Raw genomic sequence first — 17,068 nt, forward strand, 5'->3', positions numbered from 1 at the left:
GCCTCTTCTGAATCCAGCTTGAACCTCATGAAGTTCTCTGTCAATGTATGATTGTAGCCATTTCTATATTACCTTTAGTAAAACTTTACTCACATGGGATATCAAAGAGCTTGGTGACACTAGTTTGATGATTTAACTCTGAGTGTGTGTGTGTTTTTGTATATACAAGGTTCTCCTTGTCCAGACTATATTATCTGTCATGATGACTGAGTAGAACTCTAGTTTTCTAGGAAGATACTCAAAGGCATTTTGCTTACCTTTTACAGAATAGTTTTGCTTTCTTGTGGATAGAATTATTCTGGGAGAAAAAGACATTGATAGGTAAACAATTTCTGGAAGTTAACATCACTGTCAAATGATATCTAATGAGCTATTAGTTAACTTATAGTTGTTGTTGTTAAGTGCCTTCGAGTCGTTTCCAACCCAAAGCAACCCTATATAGGGTTTCTGAGGAGCAGATAGTGAGCTTGAATCACCAACCTTGCAGTTTAAATGGCTTTGCAGTCTGGCTTATTAACCCACAGCACCATCCAGGACTCCCCATAGTTAGATAACACATTTTTATTGTTAAGTGCTGTCAAGTTGGTTCTGACTCATATTGACCCCCTATAGGGTTACCAAGGAGCAGCTGATTAATTCAAACCACTGATCTTGAGGTTCAAACTGACCTTGCGGTTCAGTGCTTATTGTACAGTGCCACACCAGGACTCCTTAGTATGCATAAACACATGCAATTTTCAGTCAAATGTTTTTAATGCGCATTTATGATAATGATTACCTGTTTAGATACTGGTAAGGATATGCTAGCTATGGTATACCGTGATTAAGTCTGATGCCCATGGCTATGTAACTAATGAGTGACAAGTCAAGGTCTGGAACCCAGGTCCTTTGACTTCATGTGTTGGACTCTCTCGGTTACAGTCTTCCACATTCTTGTCAGCTAGTGACCCCGAGAGAAGTTTACATGCTAGGAAAGTTATACAAATATATTCTAAGAAAGAGTTATTAAAAAGGGATGAGGATGTATCCTGGATTTCTGAGACATCTATTTCAAAATGTTTTTCAATTATTTTATTTTCTTCTTAACTTCCTTGTGAGATAACAAGGAATAGGACTTATGATACTATTTTGCAACTGTGAAAATGAGGTCTTCAGAAAAGAATTCGAATGAAAATTTTTGTATTAAAAAATTTGGTTCTATAGCGTGAACAAGATTAGGTGGCATGTCAGCTGATCAGTTATTTATATAGCCACTTTATGTAAGATTTCTAAAACATCACTGGGCCATTTTGAATTATAATGAGATGAATAAATTTCTATTATTTTTCTCTGATACGTGGTTGGAAAGAATACTTTCATTGGTTAGCCAGTGATGTTAGATACATCAGGGAACATGTCAGACTTCCTTCTAGAGAAACAGGGTCCAGTTTATTTCAAAGCTTATTTTGTTGACCTAAATATGCAAGTTTGGGACCATCATGACTTGATTAGAACTATGGGAAACTTTGCTTACCACGGGTCTGCTCTAATATATCTCAAAACATCTGAATTAGCCCAGGACAATGATCACTTGTTCATATTTCTTTTAAGAAAGAGATGGCTACTCTTTTTTAGAGTTATTAATGTCATTTATTTTGACCACACAAAATTTCTGGAGTCAACTTTGGCTACAAAGCCAATACAATCACAAAATTACAGTCCAACAAATGTTTATTGGTTAGCCCTGTATGTTCACTACTATATGAAACCTAGGCAAGCCAAGGCTTCTGGTGCTTAACCTCCAATTGTTCTATTTCCTTCCGGCCTTTGCATGTGTTGGCAACACCTCAGTATTGAATATGACTACACATAGAATCTGTATCATAATGAACCAGTGCCTTGTGATGTTTTGTACCCATGGTTCACACTGATTAATAGTGATAGATGCCCAGGGCTCTGGTTGTGAAAGATGTGGGACGATGTCTGTGATCATCAAGAAAGGGTGCTTTGATTATGGGAAATAGGAGGATTGTATGTTTTGTATTTGGTTTCCTTACTACAGAACGTACCCCCAGTTAATATTCCTTCTTACTTACAGCCTGAATTCTCTTACGTCTTAAGCTGGTGGTAGTTATGTGCCATGGAGTCTGTTCTAATTCATAGTGACCCTGCATAGGGTTTCCAAGGCTATGAATCTTTATGGGAGCAGAAAGCCTCATCTTTCTCCCATGGGACCACTGGTAATTTTGAACTCCTGACCTTGAGATTAGCAGCCCAATTTGTAACCACTACGCTACCAGAGCTCCTTAGGTCTCAAGCTAATTTCTTTGAAAACAAGTTATTTACATGGCTTTAAGAGAGGGAAGTGAATTGTTCCTGAGCATCTCTTTTGTTGTTGTTGTAATTGTTTAGAGTTGAATGGCTTTGGAATTATAGCTGGTACTGTTCTTAGAAAATGCATGCAAGACGAATGAGTATCTATCTGTTTGGCAGGTCATAGCTTTTTGGAACCAATCTTGAAATGACACCAAGAGATTGAATACTGAAATACTTGCCTCATTATTTGAAGTGTTGCACTCTTTTCTTGCAGAATTCATGCTCATGACTTTTGATCTAGGAGGAGAAGTACCAGGAGAGGGCTGAATAAAATACACTCAAATATCACAATCTATATCATGGTGATTTAAAAACAACTTTATCTTATAAAACCAAAGCCACTGGCTCCATGTAGATGTTTACATTAAATTAATTAAAATTAAAAGCTCAGTTACTCAGTCACACTCAAAAGCAAACCAGTTGCTGTCAGTTTGTTTCTGATTCATGGTGGGTGACACCATGTATTTCAGAGTAGAGCTGTGCTCCATACTGTTTTCATGGCGGTCACCTTTGTCACCAATTGTCACAGACTTCTTTAGAAGTACCTCTGGTGGGTTTGAACTGCCCATGTTTTAGTCCATAGCCAAGCAATTAATTGTGCTACCCAAGGACTTCATGTCAGCCACATTAACCATAGATACTTGTTTTTTTAAGATATTTATTGGCCACAAGATTTTAATCTATTTGAGAGCAATACACTTCTCAGAGGAACTGACAAAATTGTAGATTGTTGTTGTTGTTGTTAAGTGCCATTGAGTTGGTTCCAACTCATAGCGACCCTGTATAGGGGTTCTGAGGAATAGCTGGTGAGCTTGAACCACCGACCTTGTGGTTCAAGTTGACTTTGCAGTCCAGCGCATTAACCCACAGTGCCATACCAGGACTTCAATAGTAGATAAGGGTATCAAATGTTTTACCCACACTTGGCAGAAATCACTACAGATGACTACGACAGAAGTCTCAACACAGCACCCCAGGTGAAACTAACCATCGTCCTTTTCAAATATGCCACATTCCATCTGAACCTGACCCAGTTTTGCTTAACAATAATTTGTTAATTATTGAATAATTAACCAATTATCTACAATGGTCCATGCCCATACCAACCATATTTTAATAATTATATGTAGATAATGGCTACCATATTGTACAGCAGAGAAAGTTCTAGTGGAAAACCCTACTCTAGAATCTTAGTTTAATGTTCACACCAGATTCTAATGCTGGGCAAGGATCTTGGAAAACCTGAAGTTGTACTTAAGGAATGAAGACCTCCATGTCGAGACCCCTGTTCCTCAGGGCACAATGTGCTTTCATGTGTACTTGATCTACTTTAAGGCTAAATGCAGTTTGGGTTTCTTGCTCTTGATCCAAAGATTTACAATATTTAATCAACAGAAATTACTTTTTGTCTGAGTTTTAGAAACAGGGTCAAGAAATGTAAATGAAAATTTGGGTGTTGGTTTCTCATTATTTAGACTCATTTGAGAAACTCAGGGAATATTTTTCTTTGGGCCTTTCCTTATGATTTATAGTTCATAGTTCGAAATAATACACAATTCTGTATCTGGAGATTACGTTCATGCCTATTTCGTTTGTTTGGGTTTTGGTGTATTTAGGGGAATGAGGATGGCATTACTAGTTTTAAGGCCTTTACTGTGAAACATAAAGACTATCCACCTTGTGAAAGTGATTGACCAACAACTCTTTTTAAAGCATATGTATCTGTTATTCATAGAAACCCAGTCAACTGATAATGTGATACAATGATGAGGAAGTTCTATTGCTGGTGTATTTTAAGGATGGGAGAAAGACGGGAATGATAAACTTGGTCTGGTGTTGCTGGGGTTGGCCAGATCACTCACAGAGGGAACAAGACATGTGGCATTGGGACTCATTCAATTTCAGGTAGGAACTGGTCAGAGAAATGTTTTCTCTGACAGACTGAGATGGAGTTACCACTAAAACCATGATGTTCCTTGGATTGCCAAAGCTCACACTTCTCTCTCAAGGAACCGAGTCTCTAGTTCTTCTTCTATATTCTTCAAAGTTTCCTGGTACTTCTTCAAAGAGAAACAAGGAAAGCATAGTAACTAACCAGTTTTATGTTCTTTTCTAAACATAATTAGCACTTATCATTACATTCTGATATCAATATCCAGTATTCTCATTGCCACGGTCTCTCCTTTTACCATTCCTCATCTACCAACACTATTAGTCTTTCACTAAGCTTTACCACTGGGTAGGTTCCTGGGGGGTCATTTGGATTTCAAATAGGAAAAGAACCAGTTGCTCATTATTAATTTAAGTGCACAGAAATTGGGAGTCAAGAATAGTAATTATTCAAGTTTCAAAGAACAAGAAGGTCATAATGAGGGATTGGGTGTTGTTATGGATTGAATTTTGTTTCCCCATACAGAATTGGGTGAAGCTCTAATTTCTGATACCTGTGAAGGTGAGATTGTTTGGAAGTAGGATCTTTGAGGGTATTATCAGTTAAGTTAACATGTAGTCAAAGTGGAGTAGGCTATATTCTGATCCTATGTGACTGGTATCCTTATAAAAGAGAAGATACACACAAACAGGATAGACAGAGGAATGATGCCATGTGACCCTGCATCAGCAAGCCAAGAAATGCCTGAAATACCAGAAGCCAGAGAAACACAGGAAACAGTTGCTCTCTTAGAGCCCTCAGAAGAAATTAATATTGCTGATGCCCTGATCTTGTACTCCCAACCTCTAGAACTATGAGACAATGTATTTCTGTTCTTATAAGCTACCCAGTCTGTGACACTGTAAAACTTGTGACAGCTGGAACCCCTATAAGGTGGAAACCTGTAGAGACTCCCTTCATAGTGGTGCCCCTTTGAGAATTAAACTTACACAAGGTAGTATTCTTTGAAAAACCTGCTTCCATGTCATTTTGTATCTTAACAAGCCATTTGATATTCCTTTAATGAGAACTATACCTTTATGCAGAGAGCTTGATCTTCACAGAGCTGAATCACAAATGCATAGTCCTCCATTACCTGGGAAGCCAACATTAGGACTTAAATTTCTCTTCTTTTGTGTCTTGGACCCTGACTGTGGTTTTAAATTTAAAATGACATACAAAATTCTGTACATACAAACTCATCTCTTTTTTTGAGACTGAATAACCATATCATAATTTATAGACAAAATGTGAATTATTTGGGGGAGATTAGGAAAGGACTAGGTACTTCTATATAGAAGAGTGCAGACTATAGAATGTATCCTTTAAAAAATGTTAAAGGGAAGGTAATCTTCCCTTTGGTGTCCCCTTCTCAGCCCCATTGTATTCCCTGAGCTGGCCCTACTATAATTCAATCATTTTAGGAAAATATTAAATTGACTGACCAAGGATCAAATTTCTCCTTTTTTGGTAGAAGTAACATCTGAAGAAGTTATTATCTTTACCTTGACCAGCTCCATCTCTTGTTCTGCACAGGATGATTCCAGATGTTGTAATCTAACCTGTAGAAAGGAAAATAGGTAACTCAGTAAGGTAAAAATCATGCAGAATTCCATTCTGGACTATCTCAAAGGTCATCTCATAGACTGTTCAAGTGAATCAGGAACACCATGACAGATGTCTTTATGTATCCTGGTGCCACGCTGTGGGATAATGCGCTGGACTGCAAAGTCGGTTTGAACTACAGGGTTGGTGGCTCAAGCTCACCCAGCCGCTCCTTGGAAACCTCATACAGGGTTCCTATGGGTCAGAACTGATTTGATGGCATTTAACAACAATAAATCCCCACTCCTGGTATGGCTTTGTAGGATAAACTCTGGGCTGCTAGCTAGCAGTTCAGATCTACCAACCAGTCCTTGAAAACCTGACACAGGGTTGCTATGAGTAGGAACAATAACAACTTCTGCTCCTAAATGCTTCTTTAGGTAATGACATCAGGTTTGGAAAACTTCACTCTTCCTTTTACTTGTGTATGTTCTGTTAGAATCCAAGGTTTTGCTCCTTCCCGCTTCCTTCTGTCCCTCTCTTCATTAGGTATTTTTTGAAAGCCTGTCCTATGTCACTGTGCTGGAAGTTGGGAATACAGTGGTGAATGGGACTGACATGCTCTGTCTTCATAGAGCTGAGCCTATGTTCTAGTTGGAGGTACATAAGAAATTCATCATCATAGTAATCACAGGGATACAGGCTATGAAGGAAATAGAATCAGGGAATTGTGATGGAGAGTGGGTGATGGTGGTAGTTGTGTGAGGGCTAATGTAGTTGATTGTGGAAGGATTCTCTGAAAAGATATTTGAGTCGAAATCTATAAGATAAATATTATCACAGTGAAGATCTGGGAGTGTGGCGACTGTCAGATAAACACTGGACTGTGAGCCACAAGGTTGGCAATTCGAACACCACAGGAAAAAGATGAGGCTTTCTGCTCCCACGAAGATTTATAGTCTTGAATACTCTGTACAGGGTTGCTATGAGTCAGAACCATAACAGCAGCAACAGCAACAGGGAAGATCTGGAGGAAATTTGTTCCAGGCCCAGATTAGAACAAGGGCTACAACATGGGAAATAACAGAGATTTGGTGTATAAGAAGAAACTGTATGGCTAGGTCCCAGGGAAAGCTGACAGGCAGGAGATGAGGTAGGAACAGGTGAGTATGTCAGATTATGTAGGGCCTTTTACCCTCTAGAGTACCTGGGTCATGCAGTGGTTAAGTGCTTGGTTGCTAACCAAAAGGTCAATATTTCAAACCCATCAGCCTGTTCAGAGGTAGAAAGATGTGGCCGTCTGTTTCTGTAAAGATTATAGCCTAGGCTGTTCTAGTCTGTTTTATAGGATTGGAAAAACTTGACAGAAATGGGCTTATATCCTTTAGTAAAGAGTTTTTTTCTTCTTCTCTTAATTCTAATTACAGTGGGAACTTGGAGGGTCTGAGTAGACACAATCTGACTTGTGTTGTTACATGTCTTCTCTCTGTGTGGATAATGGATTGTTGGGGTGGAAGAGTTGAGGTGGTAGACTACTTAGGAGGTTACCATGGTGGTTTGGAAAAGACAGTAGTAATGAAGTAATAGATCGGAATGAATGCACTAAGGATGTACTTGAAAGTAGAGATGATATGACTGCATCTTTGCTTCCCTTTCCAGTTCTTTTGTTCCCACTTTCATCTACTTTCCATTATTTCATATCTAGAACTCCTAACAGTTTCTTTCCCCTACAATTAGTTGCCCTTAGGGCTGGCCAGCCAAATGTCCTAAGGGCTATAGGTAAGCCAATGATCTGAGGTACAAGATGTTGTAGTAAACATCCCATTAAGCTGCTGATCTGATCACCAGCATGTCAGATGAACAGAAGCAAGAGTGATGATGATCTAATTTCTAGAATTAGAAATCTCACTAAGAATTCCATAAAAACACAGAAGCAACAGGGAGTGGCAAAGGGTTGAAACTTGAGAATTCTTTAGAGCTGGAATGACTGTGACCAGGAGAATGAACAGTCTTTGCCCTGATAAATGCCTGAGAGTCTATGAATCCATCAGCTCAGCTCACCTGACCTAGCCAGTACAAAGATCACCACTAGATTCAGAATGAGCTTACTGTTATTAGAAAAAGTTGTTCTAGACAGAAGAAGAGATCCTGGAAGAAAATTAGTTTTCTGACCGCTGAAATCACATGGCAAGAGTAGGTAGGGTCTACACAATCCTTTTTAACCTTAGCTGCATTTTCTCCCCTGTGTGCACTCAGACTCTGGAGGTTTTTTTCCAGATAACTTTTCTGGATGAACACATTCAGGTAGCCTTACTTGGTGGCTTTAACCTTCCCATTTTTGTGACCAAATTGGCCATCAAAAGATGGGGAACAGTTTTCTATTCTTTCATTTTCTATTTCTATTTCCAGCCTGCCTGTTTCATTAGAGGGTTCATACATACAATAAATGTCAGAGCTAGAATTCAAAGAGAAATTAAACAAGGCAAGGTGGTAGTGATGTGCGTGCAGTCAGTTCCAAGTCAGAGCATCTGTGTTTTGGGTTTCTGAGGCTGTAAATCTTTATGGGAGCAGAAAGCCTCATCTTTTTTCTCTAGAACAGTTGGTAGTTTTGAACTACTGACCTTGAGGTTAGCAGTCCAACTCATAATCACTATGCTACCAGAGCAAGGATGAAGATGTAATTCTACAGAAAGTGCCAGGTCAGAATTTTATCTACTCTCTAAAAAAAATGTGCCTCAATTTTTAACTTGCTGCCTTGATCAGATGAGTTTTTGGCTATAAGTTCTTATGAAATGCTAAGCATTGTATAATGTTATCACTTAGCAGGTGATTGTGGTGGTGGTGGTGGTTAGCTGTTGTTGAAATTTGACTCACAGCTACCCAGTGTGACAGTGTGGGTTCCTAGGCTTTGATCTTTACAGAAGCAGATCTCCAGGGCCATTCTCCCATGGAGCTTCCAGGTGGATTTGAACCGCCAATCTTTTGGTTAGCAGCTGAGCATTTAATCATTGTGCTGCCAGAGTTCCTTCCTTAGCAGTTAGAGATCACAAAGTACTTGAGTGACTCACTGAATAAGATTGTTTCAGGTTTGGAATCAATAACAGGGTGTGTAAATTACTAGCACACTTTAGGCTTAAAATCCTAGTTCTGCTTCTATAAATTCATACGTATACCTCAACCTGACTTTAAGAAATCACTTTCTGTGATTGTGTGACTTTTCAAGATATTAACTATCCAGAAAAGGAGAATATTTCACATACACAATCTCATTTCATCCTCAAACTGGGACTCGGAAAGACTGGTTCAGTTGTCCAAATTTACATACCAAATTAAGTGCTGAAGTCTGGTTTTAACCTGGGGACTTCAGCTGCCTCTGACACTATATATGCATTTGTGCCCTACTCATCCTGGTGTGATGCTGTGGGTTAATGAGTCAGACTGCAAAATCATTGGAACTGCAAGGTGGGTGGTTTAAGCTCACCAGCTGCTCCTTGGAAACCCTATATAGGGTCACATGGGTTGGAATCGACTCGATGGCACTTAACAACAACAACTTCCTGATAGGAGAGAGAACAAAAAAATATGGTTTCAGAGTGAAGTTCCTTACTAAGAACAGAGGACAATTCAGCATTCAAGGACCCAGACTTACCCCATTGTTATCATTGTTGTTAAGTGCCTTTGAGTTGGTTCTGACTCATAGCAACCCTGAGTAGGGTTTCCAATGAGCAGTTGATGAGCTTGAACTGCAGACTCTGCTGTTTAAACCAACCTTTCAGTCCAGAGCATTAACCCACAGTGCCATCCATACCAGAACTCCAGACTTACTCCTGACATGGGTTAAACTACAGAGAATGTCTTTCAACTCTGATAATTGTTGCCAACTTGAAGGCTTACTTCATAGCCCAAACCCACTTAGGACTGCTTTTTATTTACCTTTGACTCCTCCGGGGTTTCGTCTAGATTGCTTTGTTCATTACTGGTTGTCTTATGGATTCTCGTTGTAAACTACAGTTTTAAAAAATAAATACATTTTACATAAAAATACATTAGATGAAAATATAAAAAGATATTCTCTGGCGTGCAGGGGCCAGTATCTAATGGTCTTGATAGGTGCTTCCAAGAGTTAACCCCTTGCTGGCTAGTGGGTAGCCTGCAGAAGTACTAGTCTTGGCCACCAAGCTAATGTCCTTTCAAGGCAGAGGGACTTCCTTGAGCCCCTAATTCATGCTGAGTTATTCAGGGCTCCAGGCTAAGTGTTAATGAGTAGGGTGAATTATGGGGTGCTCACTGCATTCTCAGGAGACACTGAAGTACAGGCAATGCCTAGGCAAGGGAAAGAGGATCCAAGGGAACTAAACAGTATTTATTTTTAAAGCCTCTAATTGAAAATGAAAGTGAGTCTCACCAAAAAGCAAAGGTAAAGTCAATCACTTCAAGTAGAGTATGGGTTGGAATCCATTTTCTGGTGCGAGAATGGAGAACTCATAGGATTATTAAATAGCCATCCACTCATTGTGACCCAGAAAAACCATGTAATTTAGGTAATAAGCCTTAGTCTTAGGAGTGTAGTGTAGGGAGTTGTATAGTACCTACCCCCTGCAAACTCTTAGACATAGGTTTTCCTTTGATCACTTTTCCTTCCTAGCCTCTGACAAATGGGGCTAATATACAAGAATACTGCCTCACCTTCCTTTTAAGTTCTGCTATACTCTGGACCAGTGTTTCATTTTTCTTTTCCTGTGGAGAGAAAGAATCAGAATCTCCGTCACACAGTTGTTGTTGTTTTTATGTGCCGTGGAGTCGGTTCAGACTCATAGTGTCCCTGTACAGAGTTTCCGAGCCTGTAAATCTTTACTGGAGCAGAAAGCCTCATCTTTCTCCCATGGAACAGCTGGTAGTTTCGAACTGCTGACCATGAGATTAGCAGCCTGATTTGTAACCACTACGCTACCAGAGCTCCTTCCCACACACAGTAGTCCTTCTTATTCAATTATTGTTCTCCAGCTCACCCCTGTGATATTTTCCTGGCAGTAATTCAACCTTGCTTGTATTCTATCAGGCGAGGTTACCTATAGTCTGATCTCAGTTTATAAACACCAATTTACAAGGATCAAGAAACCCAGATACTAGGCTTCCCAGTATTAAATATTAGCAAAGAAGCCCTGTCTTCTACACCTTCACTTCTGTGCATGGACATTCTGTCATGACTTTTGAATGGACTCTTCTTTATATTTAGAAAGGGAGAGCTGCTTATCTGACAGTTGATGAGGGACAGGATGAGGAAAGAAATCTATCAAACAGCTCTTCACAGTTTCTCCCTTACGAGTTTGTCTGTTTCTTCCTCCAGCTCCAGCAAGTCTCTTTCTCTTTCGATGGCTGTACAGTTATCTTTCTCCCACTCCTCGTCTTCCGCCAGGTCTCGTGTCTGAGTGAGCTCACTTTCCAGCCTGGATGGTACAAGGACATGAAGATGAGGGCCCTTGATGGGCAGTTTCAGAACTCATAAGACACAGTATCAGTTTTGAGGCTATGTTAGTGACAATAAACATGAATCGCATGCTGGAAATCCTCCTTCTGAAATCCGTAGAATTAATATCACTTAAAGATAGAGGAAAGTAAGAGCTATGCGATTCCCAAGCTAACTTCCCCCAATGTTTGCAACTAATTTAAAAAGCCCCTAGTCTTCTGTGTTTCAGAGTTTGAGCCACACAGAGATGCCAAAGAATAAAAAAGAGGTCTGTTTGCTACACAAGTATATGTCTGTAGAGCAGGCTGGAAATTCAGGTTTTGCCTTTTCTTTTCCACCCCTCCCTTTGGACTGGAAACTTTCCTCAAGAAACCCCAACACTCACCTCTGAATAGCCTCTTCTTTCTCTTGGATTTTGAGAAGAAGATCCTGATTTGCTTCATCAATTCTCTGCATATCCCTTTCAAGGGCCATGTTTAAACTGTTAATATTTTTCTTGGACTGTGCCAATCGTAAGATTTCCATTTTCTCCGACCTATATACTCAGTCCCCAAAATGAACATGGGCCAGTTATCTTAAGATCAAAAATCCTTAGGCCAAAGAGTGTTTCTATAAGTCATGTCATTCATTCACCTGGGTCTTTCTGGGAACATTCTGTTTCTTTTTCATTCTTGAGAAATTATATTTCTTAAAAACATTCTACAATCTGTTTAAGAAATTCTCAACTTTTTCAGCAAGGGAGATCTTTCTTGGCCTACTTCCTGTAAAGTGCTCAAAATTATAGTGCACTTCCACGGAGTATTAGCCTTCTTGGGTTGGAGGCAATGGTTTCCTTTGGCAATCTTTGCTCAGGTAAACTATGTATAAAACTTGTCCATTCAATACAGTCCCCTTCTCCAGTACTTTTATTTAGACATACATCACTTATGGATGGACCTACCTATCTGCAAAGTTGCAAGAGGTTTTACAACTATACAGTAGGCCTTCTATCTTTCCCTCCTCCTCAAAATTCCTCTACTTGCCTAATAGAAAGTTTGAGATTCTTCCATGAGAGCAATTTCATTGAGCATGTACAGGAATGCTCCAGGCATTTATTTTCAAGAATACAAACATCTGTTTTATGAAATAAGTGTGAATGAAATAATGGTAACCCTGGTGTACAAAACCACCAGCTGCTCCTTAGAAAGCCTATGCAGGGTCGCTGTGCATGGGAACCAACTCGATGGCACTTAACAACGAACAACAGAGAGTCTAGAAAGGGTGTCTGGCACTTGGCAGGGTTTTTTTGTTTTTTTAAGTTTTTGTTGTGACTTCAGTGAAAGTTTACAGGGCAGATCATCAGGTTTACATTCAACAAATCACACACCTTGTTTGATTATAATCCCCTCCATGTGCCATCAGTTACAATTTCATTATAATCTCTACCATGTACTATCAGTTAACAGTATTTCTCTCTATTCATTTTAGCTCTTTTTTTTTTTTTTTTTTAAACACTCAGGCATATATAATAATTTAAACCACCAAAGGGCACATTCTACAAGTCTGCCTCCTTGCTACCAGCTCTCAGTCCCTCTCTTCCCATGAATCTAGAGTCCTCAGCTTTTCCCTCTCTCCATGTCCCCATCTCTGCCTCCATCTCTGGTGTTGCTGCTTCTCTGGATAAAGTCTCGCATTCTGCTTGTGCTCTTCTCCCTTGATGGTCCTATGGTCTTTTGTTTCTGGACTGTAAGATTAATTACTCCCCTGTTTTTGATACAAAACTTCTACCTTTGCAATTGTGATAGTCGCAATTAGTCATGATAACAATTACTCACTATTGAATCATAAGAATCTTATCCCCATCTCTTTTTACCAGACCCATCTAGACAAGATGAAAATTATTCAGTGGGGACTCTTTCTTCCCCCACACATTCTTAAACTAAACTCCCTCTTGAAACCTTGTAAGCCAGTCACTTTGTGCCTTTATCATCCCCTGATTTTAGGTAGCCAATGTCCAAGTTGCCCCTCCCTATCTGCCCTATGTACAGAGGGGAAAGCATTGATACTTTATGTGAAGACTCCTTCACTCTCTGTACTTATTTAGAATTATAACTCCACAAGTATAGGTGAAGTTCATCAATTTGTAGCAATTTATCCTTGTTTCCTTTATCAAAAAAAAATTTTTTTTTTTAAATCTTCCTCTACTTAAGTTCTGATTATCAAGCCATCGAGGCTAGGTCAAATGGGAACTATCTGAAAGTTTGGGTATTCTTGTGATTTTACTTTTTCCTGTTTGTTTTTGTTGTGGTTGTTGTTGCTATTTGTGTATGAGTGTGTAAATGCATTCTCTTGTCTTTGAAATCATTAACTGGGAGTAGAGAGACAAAGGGACTTTTGTTGTGGGTAGGAATTAGAGATGTTCCTGGAAAATAAAACACCTTGGAAGGGCTGGCCTGGTTAGGGGATTACAATAGGAGGGTGTAGGGTATTTGAAGTGGAGTACAGTGGGGGATACAAGGGTAAATGTGGAAGTGGAGAAGGAAACTGAAAGATGTGAGAAGGTATCAATACCAGACATCAACTGGATTTGACTTTTCATAATCAGGATTACTTACTCATGATCTAGTTGATTTTTTGTGTGTTCTTCCATTGTAGAGCTCCTAGAATGTCAGCAGAGGTACATCTAATGAATTGGGGAAATAGGTACATTCATGAAGCACAGAATAGCTAGCCAAGAGTCTCAAAAGATAGGAATCAAATCAAATTCCTGGTTCCCTCTCTCCAACCCTAAATTCTGACCATGACAACACCCTGGTCTCTGATTCTTTTGCCCATGCTCTGATTATGTCTCAGTAAGGTACAGTGAAGATACAAGGCAATGCAACACATTTTCTACTTGCAGCTATATTCAGAAAATGTTCACCACATAAAGGCCTTTGGAAATTTATGCAATTGGAGGAAATAGAGGCTCTCAATTGTTCTAAAAGCCTTACTTTGCTCTAGGCCTAGTTGCTTTCTTTAAGGCCCTGTGAGCAGGAATGGAAGTGCACCATGCCTTTGAAAAATAATCTCTCTGCTCTCTAGCCTGGCCTCTTCAAGAATCTCCAGATATTAATTTCTTTAGTATTAAATGATCAAAACCCAAACCAGTTGCTATGAGTCAACTCTGACTCGTGTAATCCCTTATATGTCAGAGCAGAACTGTGCCCCACAGTTTTTAGTGGCAGAGTTGTTGGAAGTAGATCCCTAGGTCTTTCTTCTGAGGCTCTTCTAGGTGGACTCCGACCTCCTAAACTTTTGGTTAGCAAATGAGCATGTTAACTACTTCTACACCCGGGGACTCCTTGGTATTAAATCATGGTTGCTGTTTTGTGCCCTTGAGTAAGTTCTGACTCATAATGGTCCTATACAGGGTTTCCGAAGAGTGGCTGGTGGGTTTGAACCACCCACTGTGAGGCACGCAGTCTAGTTCGTATCTTACAGCAGCACACCAGAACTGCTAGTTATTAAACAGGGCTCAGAAAAACCAAGGAGAAGTAGATTTGGGTCTCTCTGCCTTTTAGTTTCCTCTTTTTTCTCTATTTCTTTGAGAAAAACTCTACCTCCCTTCTGGTATCTGTGGTCTTCCTGATCCTGGCCTGGTCAATTAATTTCTGCAGAGTCAAATCCTTTCCCAGAGGAGCCATCCAATAGAATTTCAGAACCTTCTAGGCATCATGACTTTGTTGTTCACATAGGATGGGTGGGGCAATATGTCACAGTGGGATGGGTGGCAACAGTTGTTCATCATTTGTGCAGAGTCAGAGCCTAAGTGGGTGTGTGGGTTTTATGGTCAAGTGTCTTTTGACTGCAGTAAGTTCCATGGACCAGGATTCTTGATAGTATGTGGATTGTTGTTATTGGGGGTCCTTGTATTTTAGTTGTGTTCCCTTGCTATCCAAGCATGACTAATATGGGGGCTTGGGTTCTGTGACCAGCAGTCTGATCCCATCACATAGCCAACTATCTACTCATACATCATTCATGTGCCAGGCACTCTTCTAAGCACTAAGGAGATAGAGTGAACAGAACAGCCAGAAAGAGTTGACCCGTGGCATTTACATTCTTGTGAGGTATGGATAACAAAATTAAAAAATAATAAACTATTATTATTTGAGCATGCTATGAAAAAAATAAAAAAGAAGGATATGATGCAGTTGTGTGTATGTATGTGTGTGAGGGGGAGATTGTTGCAATTTTAAATAGAGTGGTACAGAGGAATCCACAGGGCATCCCCAGACCCCAAAGACCCTAAAGTAGAGATGTACATATGTCAAGAGGCCCAAAGAACAAAAAAAGACATTTTGAAGAGTCAAAGTCTATGGCGCTCACAACCAGAGGCAATAGCTAGGTGCGTGGTCAGCAGCAGCTTGAAGGACCAGACAGGAATTGCCACATGTCACAAACACCTTCAGATGGGCCCGGCTGCACATCAGTGTGGGAAGGCCTCATGCTCCACCTGCAGTGCCACAAGGATATCTAGCTTTTTCATGCACTTGCCATTCTGGGAAAGAAGACAGCTCTTCAGAGGGAGGAAACCCTTGAAAGACTGAGAAATGGCCTGAAAGAGACTTTTAAATGGGAAAAGGCCACAATATCTTGAATTGGCTTTGTCTGCCAACTTTAGGAACAGGAGCTAGATGGGAAGATAAGTTCAGCTACAGAATCGAAAAGAATATATTTTTGCCTTCTTGAGTATGTAAATTTGTACCAGATTCTGTATGTACATTTTGTAACTTTTTGTGTGTGCAAGTTGTGGTAACCTGTGAAGTTCGGGATCTCTACTAATAAGAACCACGTTGAGCTGATTTGTGGGCCAGAGTGACTTCGTAACATACTGTAGTTTCTAACAAACTATTTGTAAAATTAATGGTCTTTGATGACCCCCATTACCATCTCCTTTCTTCCTGAAAGAAGGCATTTCATTGCTTTATGAAGCTGTACACAGAAGAGTAATTAAGTAACAATTCAGGCCAATGGCCTCTCCCAGGAATTAATGGTAGGGAGAGTTCATTAACCCCAGCTGGTTATAGCTTCTCCAGGAAATGCCCTGGACCAAGGTTATCTTAGCTATTAATGGATTGGATAGGGACTTAAACTGGGATAAAAATAAAGCTTTGTCTCCTTCCTGGGGAGCTTTTCTCCTTGAGGGGCTACCAAAGGCAAGCTGGTAGGAGAACAGAACCACAAGCTTGGGGCCTTCAGTGGGATGAGGACAACAGATTGCTAACAGTGGGGAAATCTAAATCAAGGTAAAAACAGGGCCTTGGGGGCAAATTAAGGCCCTTGATATAAGCCTTTCTGCTCTTCTGAAGATGGCTTGATTAACACCCAGCGCTGCTTTCCAGCAGCTGTTTCCCCCTGTTAACTTTTCTATCCCCTGCCCTATGCACAAGAGTCTTTTCACATTTTGTTCTGTTGCTTCAAGGAATGCAGCTGCTTGTGCGAAGGTGGTTGTGAAGACACTTGCTTTTTGTGGTGGCTATTTACCTGCTCAAACACCTGCTCAGTGTATTTGCTGGACATTTACCACTTTCTTGGATGGTGACTGGCTCATCTCTTGAGTCCTGAGTGAGAGCTGACAGGTGCTCTGGTCCTTCCAGTGGCCTCAAGAGATGGAGACCTAGTTCTTCTACTCACCTCTTTTGTCCTCTCTTCACTTTAGCCAGTTCCTCTGGGTAGTTTATAAATAAGTCTGACTTCAAGGATCATGTCCAAGCTAGATTCTAGAAGCTCATTTTTAATAATGGTTC

General features: G+C 40.1%; 1 protein-coding gene across 1 annotated transcript in view; it reads right to left on the reverse strand.

The window, feature by feature from the left end:
* TMCO5A (transmembrane and coiled-coil domains 5A) overlaps window positions 1-13,926 on the reverse strand; it is an 18,215-nt gene extending 4,289 nt beyond the window's left edge. The window contains exons 1-10 of the mRNA XM_006831789.1: window positions 13,892-13,926; window positions 11,683-11,832; window positions 11,154-11,277; window positions 10,517-10,567; window positions 9,764-9,835; window positions 5,791-5,847; window positions 5,322-5,381; window positions 4,351-4,415; window positions 2,531-2,592; window positions 25-37 (exon numbers count right to left, since the gene is read on the reverse strand). Of these exons, the coding sequence (XP_006831852.1) occupies window positions 25-37; window positions 2,531-2,592; window positions 4,351-4,415; window positions 5,322-5,381; window positions 5,791-5,847; window positions 9,764-9,835; window positions 10,517-10,567; window positions 11,154-11,277; window positions 11,683-11,832; window positions 13,892-13,926 (689 nt within the window). The remainder of the gene's footprint in view (window positions 1-24; window positions 38-2,530; window positions 2,593-4,350; window positions 4,416-5,321; window positions 5,382-5,790; window positions 5,848-9,763; window positions 9,836-10,516; window positions 10,568-11,153; window positions 11,278-11,682; window positions 11,833-13,891) is intronic.
* Between the last annotated feature and the right edge of the window lie 3,142 nt (window positions 13,927-17,068).

This window comes from Chrysochloris asiatica, unplaced genomic scaffold (genome assembly GCF_000296735.1).
Source record: "Chrysochloris asiatica unplaced genomic scaffold, ChrAsi1.0 scaffold00004, whole genome shotgun sequence".
Lineage (NCBI taxonomy): Eukaryota > Metazoa > Chordata > Mammalia > Afrosoricida > Chrysochloridae > Chrysochloris > Chrysochloris asiatica.